This window comes from Canis aureus, chromosome 21, assembly GCF_053574225.1.
Source record: "Canis aureus isolate CA01 chromosome 21, VMU_Caureus_v.1.0, whole genome shotgun sequence".
NCBI classification, from domain to species: Eukaryota; Metazoa; Chordata; class Mammalia; order Carnivora; family Canidae; genus Canis; species Canis aureus.
The window spans coordinates 7,997,600-8,006,550 of NC_135631.1; the positions used below are offsets into that span (position 1 = coordinate 7,997,600).

The 8,951-nt window shown below is 44.3% G+C and overlaps 1 protein-coding gene across 12 annotated transcripts in view; it reads left to right on the forward strand.

Moving 5' to 3' along the window:
• Positions 1-8,951, forward strand: part of PPFIA1 (PPFI scaffold protein A1) — an 85,621-nt gene that overhangs the window by 74,176 nt on the left and 2,494 nt on the right. For 6 of the 12 annotated variants that reach the window (XM_077862771.1, XM_077862772.1, XM_077862775.1 and 3 more), the window contains 7 exons: positions 1,916-2,091; positions 2,201-2,298; positions 4,470-4,645; positions 5,332-5,400; positions 6,350-6,515; positions 8,332-8,493; positions 8,817-8,887. In XM_077862771.1, coding sequence (XP_077718897.1) covers positions 1,916-2,091; positions 2,201-2,298; positions 4,470-4,645; positions 5,332-5,400; positions 6,350-6,515; positions 8,332-8,493; positions 8,817-8,875 — 906 coding nt within the window. In that variant the 3' untranslated portion in view covers positions 8,876-8,887. Of the gene's footprint in view, positions 1-1,915; positions 2,092-2,200; positions 2,299-4,469; positions 4,646-5,331; positions 5,401-6,349; positions 6,516-8,331; positions 8,494-8,816; positions 8,888-8,951 lie in introns of those variants that run through there. The other 6 variants (XM_077862776.1, XM_077862778.1, XM_077862779.1 and 3 more) reach the window with 3 other exon arrangements.

The window sequence follows — 8,951 nt, forward strand, 5'->3', positions numbered from 1 at the left end:
TCTCTGATTTTCAAATATTGACCCAACTTATGTTCCTGGAGTAAACCCCACTTGTCATGATATCTTACTCTTAATTTATTACTGATTTGATTTGCTAATATTTTGTTAAGGAAAATTTGCATCTGTGTCTATGAGAGCTGCTCATTGGTCTGTAGTTTTCTTGTAATATGTCCAGTTTTCTTATCAGGATAATGATGCTCTTGGAGAATGAGTAAGATATTTCTTCTGCTTCATTTTTTTTTGTAATAGTTTGCATAGAATTGGTACTTTTTAAATAAACGTTTGGTAGAGTTCAACAGTGAAGGCATGCAGTGTAGAGTTTGCACCTCTGTGTGTGTGTGTGTGTGTGTGTGTGTGTGTGTGTGTGTGTGGTTTACAGCTACAAATTCAAGTTCAGGTATGGGTAATCTGAGTGGTTCTCATACATTATGTCTATCATGAAATTTACCCATTTTATCCAGGTTGCTTATAGCTGTCCACAGTTTTCCCATATTACCCTTTCAGTGTCTGTAGGGTCTGTGCCAATGCCCCCTCTTTCATTCTTGATGTTGGTGTTTTGTATCTTTCTTCTTGATCACTCTGGGTAGGGGTCTGTCGAGTTTAGTGATGTTTATGAAAATCCAGGTTTTACTTTCATCGTTTTATTTTCTACCATTTTTCTGGTTTCTGTTTCACAGATTTCTGCTCTTTTATTTCCTTCCTTCTACTTGCTGTGAATTTCATTTTTTTTCAAGTTTTTAAAGGTAAAATCTTAGATTATTGACTTACAATCTTTCCTCATTTATAACATAAGCACTTAATACTGTAAACTGCCCTCAGGACACTGCTCCAGCTGTGTCTCACAATTTTATGAATGTATTGTTTGTGCACTTACTTTTTTTTTTAAGGTTTTATTTATAAGTAATCTCTGCACTAGTGTGGGGCTCAAACTCAACCCCGTGATCAAGTCACACACTCCACTGACTGAGCCAGCCAGGTGTCGCTTGCATGTTCACTTTCATTCAGTTCCAAATGTTTTCCCATTTCCCTTGTGATTCCTTTTTTTTGACACATAGGTTATTTGGAAGTGTGCTAATTCCAAATACTTGGGAGTTTTCTGAATGTCTTTTTATTATGAGTTTCTAATTTAATTTCTCTTAAGGTTAGAGGAGATATACTTGGTATGATTTCAGTCTCTTTAAATACATGGAGATTTGTCTGTGTTGGAGAATGTTCTGTGTGCACTCCTTTTGGGTGGAGTGCTGTCTCGTATCAGTTGGGTCGGGTTGGTTGACACTGCGGCTTCAGTGCTTCTCCATCTGTGCAAGCCTGTTGTTTGGCCCAGTTGCTCAGTCAGTTACCAAACTATGGATGGTGGTGGGGAGGGATGTCTCCTGTGTCCTCTCCATCTTACCATGTTCATCTCTTCTTTTAAATCTGTGTTTTAACTCACTTTTTTAAAATCTGATTTTGAAATTAACAGATGTTTTATTAATGAAATATAGAAAACAAAGTGTTAAAAATAAAATGAAAGCCAGCCAGAGGTATTTTTAATGAGTAGACTTGGATGATTCTTCAAACTTGTTCATGAGCCGTGATTGTTCTTTGTTGATCATTATACATGAAAACTAGCTCAGAAAGACAGTGCATAACCAGTCAGTTTTACTGTGCTTTGTTTGGTAAATACGTTAAATTCATAAGCACAAATGAGTCGTAAATTTGTAATGGTATAATTCCTTTTGTGCAAAATTTTACTGACAATATAAGAGTAAATGGGAGATCAAATTATTTTGAAATTATAAAAAATGATGTTATTAATTTAGCCTTTGAGAATATGGAACAGATTGAAAATCTAGTTTAAAGATAATTTAAATGACCCTTGTGACCTCTTCCATGACTTTTCTTCTGAACTGATGTGCTTAATTATTGCAACCAGACCCTTGCCTATGGGGACATGAACCATGAGTGGATTGGCAATGAGTGGCTGCCCAGCCTGGGCCTGGCGCAGTACCGCAGCTACTTCATGGAGTGCCTGGTAGACGCACGCATGCTGGACCACCTGACCAAAAAGGATCTGCGGGGCCAGCTGAAGATGGTCGACAGTTTCCACAGGTACGCCCTGCATGGTGCCCCTTGTTGGTTCACTCCAGGGGCTCACACCGCTGCCATGGCTAACTGGGTTTTTTTTTTTTTTTTTTTGGTTTGTTGGTTTTATTAATAGAAACAGTTTCCAGTGTGGAATTATGTGCCTACGGAGATTAAATTATGACCGAAAAGAACTGGAGAGAAAGAGAGAAGAAAGCCAGAATGAAATCAAAGGCAAGTACATTATGTGCCATGGATGCACTATGTTTCTGCTTCCCATGATGCTGACAGCTCAGTGACTGCCTCCTTTTAAAAAAATCAGGAGGAGGGACGCCTGGGTGGCTCAGCGGTTGAGCGTCTGCCTTTGGCTCAGGGTGTGATCCCGGGATCCTGGGATCAAGTCCCACATCGGGCTCCCTGCAGGGAGCCTGCTTCTCCCTCTGCCTGTGTCTCTGTCTCTGTCTCTCTTTCTCTCTGTTTCTCTCATGAATAAATAAATAAAATCTTTAATAAAAATTTAAGAAAAAGTTAAAAATCAAGAGGAAAAAAAAAGAAGCTAAATAAATTTAAAATAAATTTAAAAATCACAAGGGGTGCCCACCTGGCTCTATCCATGGAGCACGTGACTCATGATCTTGGGGTTGTGGATTTGAGCCCCGTGTTGGGTGTAGAGATGACTTCAAAATAAAATTTTAAAAAATTAAAATTAAACAAACACGATAAAATAATGAGGAAAGGCTTTAGTGGAGAAAACCAGTCTGGCATCATTACAGAGGAGAGAGGGATTGGGTGCCTCTCAGACCCTCTTCTGTGACTGGAGACCCTGTGCCTGGTTGTCTGTGCTTGTGGCAGTCTGTAGGGTCTGGGTCTCAGGGTGAGCATTTTCCTGTGACCTCAGACACTTCCTGTTGTAAGGATACATGTCCTCTTTTGTTGAGAATTGCTGCCACACGCCACTAGATAGCAACAGAGCAGAGCTGAATAGGCCCCTGCATTCTTGGCATCAGCATGAAAAATACTGCTCTCTATCCAAGGCCCTGAGCCCACAGTAAAAGAGTGTGGCTCTGCTCCCATGGCTGAGGGAATGGCACAGGGTTAACGTGGCAGCTGGGCCCTGAAGGTGATGGGAGCCTCTTATTGGGGTGGGGGTGCCAGCAGAGGCATTTTAGGTAAAGGGATGAGGGTGCTCAGCCAGGAGATGGCAGATGCTTCTCTCTGTTGGGAGCTACCCACCCAGGGCACATCTGAGTGAGCGGGTGTAGTAGTTTGCTTTGAAATAAGACATTAACAATTAAGCTCAAAGTACAGTCTCCCCCAATTTTCAGTATAAAGAAATCACTAAGAATGGTTATAGCAAACGAGGCCTATTGACCAACTCTAAGCATATAGGTTAATTTATGGAATCCTTACTACCATGGTCCTGTATGTGCTATTTTCATACCTTATCCTTACGAGGCCAGAAGTTAAAGATAAAAATATGGTTGGGGAGACGGCCCACTTGAAGGATAGTCTAATCATGATTGAGTTAGTGTGAATCACAAGAAAAACCATAAGCAAACATTTGTGATATGTATTCTATACACATATAAAATAATACATTTAACATATAAATATGGTAACAATCTCTAAATATTTTATGTGTGTGTGCACCCGTGTCTGTACATCTCTTCTTTTTTTTTTTCTAGAAAAGGACGTGGGAAATGAGATACATAAATCTGTTTCATTTGTTTTGTATTTCTGTCTTAAATCTTTCACAGTTGACAAAAGCTGTTTTTGAAAGTAACTGGCGATCATCTGGATATATTTTTACAGGGTGGCTATTTTTAGATCTCTACTAAAGCAAATTTAATAATTTATTAGTTTGCATAAATATAAGATCTTCCCCTACCGTGTCTAATACACTGGAGAATATATTCAAGTTTTTCTGTTTTTAAAATGCAACAACAGAAAAGTCCTTGGGATTGTAAGGGAGGGGTTTGTGTTTAATTGACAACATGCCCAGCTACGGTGCCAGCGCCTCTCTTTAAGGGGAAGAAGGTATTTCAGAAGAGCTGAAGTCATACCCGGTGTGTCCCTGGTGTGTCCTTATGGCTTCTGAAGCCGGGTCCCCCTCACTTTCTCTTTCCTAGAAACTCGGTGTGTGGTAACTTCCTTGCTCCAGGCTTTGCTGGGAGAGTGAGTTCCAATAGGACGGTCTCCATCAGACAAAAAAGAGCCAGGGCGGCAGTGTGCACGTGCCCTAGAGGTCATCTGCCCACTGGGCCTTTGCCCCCTGTGCCTGTGCGGCTCATGTCAGGAACTGGAGGTTCAGGCCTGCGGAAGGAATCTTTATCCTGCATTACAAGGCGTACGTGATGAAAAGAGCTGTCTGCAGCCACTCTGAGATTGTTTTCCTTCATCTGCAGATGTACTGGTTTGGAGCAACGATCGAGTGATTAACTGGATCCTATCAATCGGCCTTAAAGATTATGCCAGCAATCTCATCGAGAGCGGCGTTCACGGCGCGCTCATGGCCTTAGATGAAACCTTCGATGCCAACGCCCTGGCACTTCTGCTGCAGATCCCGACACAGAACACGCAGGTGATGCCAGCTGCGCCTGCACCCCACCGTCTGGCCAGACACGGCACCCCATGCTTGAATGGAGGCAGAGAGAGCATAACTAGACCCTAGCCAGCCAGCCCTCTCTTCCCTTCCCCACCCACTGTGCAGTGGCTCAGAGCCCACAGTGCTTATCAACTCCTCCTCTTCGCTGCCTGTCATCTTTGTATCTCCTGGTAAATGCAAAAGTCATGGAATTAGCAGTATGGGAGACTTGCGTCCACATCAGGTGCTCCTAGAGTGGCGCATAAGAGAGAACACTCTTACTTAGGGGTGCCAGACGGGGGTCTCATGAAGTTTGTGCTTTTCCCTGTGTCATTCTTTTTGACTCATGGGCTCATTGGAGAATCAGGAATTTCTTTATTCTTCTATGAAACACTGTATATCTTTTTCCAGTACCTTCAACCTCCCACCAGCAGCGACCCACAGGCACACCTATTATACAGTGTCCAAGAGCTTGTGGACCCCTACTCCAAAAGCCCAGTAATGGACTCCATGCTAAAACTCCCAACTTAAAATACACCGTGAAGGTTGAAGGCATTTGTCCCTTACATTTCTGGTTTTTATTCTTTTTTTAAAGTCTTGGTTTAAAAACAATTGTGATATGCTAACATCCTTCAGATTTGATTGATGGAGGTTCTGGGGGGGATGTTTTGTTATGATTTCAGGCTCGTGCTGTCTTGGAAAGAGAGTTTAACAGCCTTTTGGTCATGGGGACTGACAGAAGGTTCGATGAAGTAAGTTTTCAACCTCAGGATTTGTAAATTTGTGTAAAATGTGAAGTATTTTATTTGGGAGCGCCTGGCAGGCTTAGTTTGGTGGAGCAAGTGACTCTTGACTTCAAGGTTGTGGATTTAAGCCCTACATTAGATTTATAGATGACTTAAGTGTAAAGCCTTTTAAAAAAAGAAAAAGTAAATTGGTATATTTGTAGGAGCCGTGTAGTCTGGATAAACTCTTCCAAGTGTGAAGATAATTTTACTTTACAAGTCCAGCTTTGCTCTGAATTTATGAACAAATGAACTTTTAAGAAAGCAGTATTTTTACTAAGATTTTTTTTTTTTTTGCTATTTAGCTTTTGATATCCATCAAAAATGTTTTTCATGTCATAAAGCGTTGGTTGCAGCCTAGGAGTAGAGTCTGTAAGTTGTGTTTGGGGGATGGCTGGATACCTCACCCCCATCCGAGGCCTTTACTTGTTTAAAAACATGACATGTTCATTTCTTCTCTCACAAAACCATAACTCATTTACTCCCACTCCATTACATATTACTGTCTCCTGTACGAGTACCTGAGTGTGGCAGAAACAGGACACATGACAAAGCACTGCTGGCCTATCCAGGCATGCAGAATATTGTTCAGGCCTGAAGATAGAAACATAGTATCTTATATAGCAGGAAGATAATTTCTGCAGGATAAGAAGCAGCTGTGATGGCAGGCAGCGGGGCACAGCCACGTGCCCCGGGACTGTCGATGTGTGCCCAGTTGGGTCCCAGCACAAGGGTGGCCCTGCCTCCTTTGCTCCCACAAATTCCCAGTCTGGGCAGTAAGTCCGATGGTTACCAAGAGCAGGGTTAGATACACGTGAATAAAAATGCAGTGACAAGGTCATTTTAAAGGGGTGGGAACTTTATATTTCTGTCCTTTATTTAAAAATGTCTTGTTTTCTGTCCTTTAATTTACCAGGACGATGACAAAAGCTTTAGGAGGGCACCTTCTTGGAGAAAAAAGTTTAGACCAAAGGACATCCGTGGCTTAGCTGCTGGGTCAGCAGAGACTCTCCCTGCGAACTTCCGGGTCACTTCCTCTCTGTCCTCACCCTCTATGCAGCCAAAGAAAATGCAGCTGGATGGTATGTGAGGCATAGCACTGCCCTGGGCACTTGTTGACACAAACAGCTCTCTGGCTGGCATGTTAATAATGGTCTAAGATAGCCTCTTTAATATATAACAAGGCATTTGGGTGCTGCTGCATGCCCAGGTTTAAATGCTTTAAAATTAATCCTAACATCTGTATAAAAGTTTAACAATTATACAGATAGGTTTGAAGTTCTTATCTGGTTGAATATTAGCATATTCTTCCAACTAATAAAGCTAAGCAGCGTGAGTGTCCTCAGAGTGTTGGACTGACACCCACGCTTGCAAAGATGTGGATGTGGCAGGCGGCACTCGGATGCTCTTCCCTAGGATGGCAGCGCCAGAGCTCTCAGCACGGTGTGTGCTGCTGGGACCTCTCCCCTCGCAAGAGGAGGGACTGAGTCCATTTTCATTAGCACAGTTTCCACCTCTATCCTCACTGTTACTTGTCTGTGTCATTGCACGTTGTAAGAGGATGGGAGAAGGCAGAAGGTGAGCCTGGGACGTCCTCACAGAGTGCAGCCGGTTGGGTGCAGTAGTCTAGCCACATAGTCGCTGTGTCAGATGCAGCTCGCAATTACCCCTAGATAGTCCCTCTGCCTCGAGAGCACAGCTAGTTCAGAGTTGGCCATAGTGGGCAGAGGGACCTCTCCGCTCCGACTGTGTCCCACTCAGTGGCAGGGCCAGGGGCCAGACTGCCTGGGTTGGAATCTGGATCTGCCATGTAGGAGGTGCATGATCTTGAGCACTGTGCCTCAGTGTCCCCATCTGTAGAATGGTTGTCACACTAGTGTCTTCCTCACTGATGGGCTGTGACGGCTAAGTGAGTCCTTCATGAGAAGCTGTTGGAAAGTGTCGGGCATGTCCTGAGTGCCATGTGGTAGCAGCTCAGGCCCCTGCAGCTGTAGGGCCGTGATGGATGACTGTGTGCTTGCTCTCGATAGAGACATGTTGTAGGGAAGGGTGTGCTGGTAGAAATCGTATGGTGTGGTCTTCACAGTTTTCCTGCTGTTAGCTCTGCCCATAGATAGGATTGTGAGTTTTGCTCTCACTTATCTGTATAAAAACCAGAGAAAAGTAAGTTCCATGAAGCCCTGGCTGAGCTTTGAGTGAGAGCAGCTTATGGGGCAGCTTTTTAATTTAAAAACTGCATTTCTTTGCCAGACTTCAATAATATGCTTAGTGAGGGAAGACCCCAACTTTTAAAAAATAGCATTTTTCCTCAAGAAGTCAGTGGGTAATTTTTATAGATTTTAGTTATAACTCGGCCTTTGACTTCTTGGGCAGTCTGACTGCTCTCCTCACAGCTTCCATTTCACAAATCACATTTTCCTTGTTAAATGTTAACAGCAATGTTTGGATTAGGTTCAGGTAAATGAAACGTAACCCTAGAAGAAAGTAAAGGGAGTGCATCTCACAGAAGGTGACTTTTCACTCATGTTGATAATGGAGGCATAAACCCAGCCCAGTGGGTGTTCTCCTGGCTTCTCCAACATGAGGTGTATGGGAGCAGCGCGGGCCTCTTGGGCCCCTGGCGCTGGCCACTCTTGCCAGCAGCATCTGCTCCCCAGAACCTGTGCTCCCGGAGTACCTATGGGGAAACAAAACATCATGGGGAGCAGAGGACTAATACTACAGATTTTGGAATGCCTGCTGAGCCATGCAGTGGCAGGGAGGGGCCGGTGTTCCTCGATAGAACAGAAGCGTCTGTGGTACGCACTGTTTCTGGCAGGAAGGGAGGCCGGGCTTTGATTTCCTTAGCTCATCGTCCCGCACCCACTGCCAAGAAGATAAGGCCGTCCTATCTCTCAGACAGACAGCAAGCGCCGGGACAGGTCCTGGACTCTCAGCAGGCTGCGAGCTCTTCACATCCTATTCGGAAAAATAGATGGTCAAGGCTGAAACAAATGTTTACAAATCCAAAGGCTTTAAGGAGAGGCAGAGCTGTCAAAGTCACAGTTACTACTAATGCAGGTGTGTGTAGCAAAGTTAAGGTGTCACCTGCTGCCCCCTGGCTGTTTTAGAATGAAGCCCCAGGGACCCCCGGCTGCTTGGGGGATGGGGACAACCCACTCAGTGACTCTCAACTCCCGTCCTCCAGCTCCTCCAGTCCCATTTGGAAGCCCCCCCCCCGGGGCCCCTCAGTAGGTGCTGCCATGGGCGTGTGTGTGTGTGTGTGTGTGTGTGTGTGTGTGTGTCTGTCTGTCTGTCTGTCTGTCTGTAATTGTGCTGTCAGGTGATGTTCTGAGACTAACTGCACGCTGTATTTGCACGCCTCCCTGTGGTTGTCGGAGCAGGCAGCGTGTCAGGACCGCAGAGGCTGGATTCTGCTACAGTCAGGACTTACTCCTGCTGATGTCTCCTGTAGGTGAGTAGCCAGGAGAGCCAGCTCCAGTTAACTCAGCAGCTATACAGAGTAGACACGCACGAGC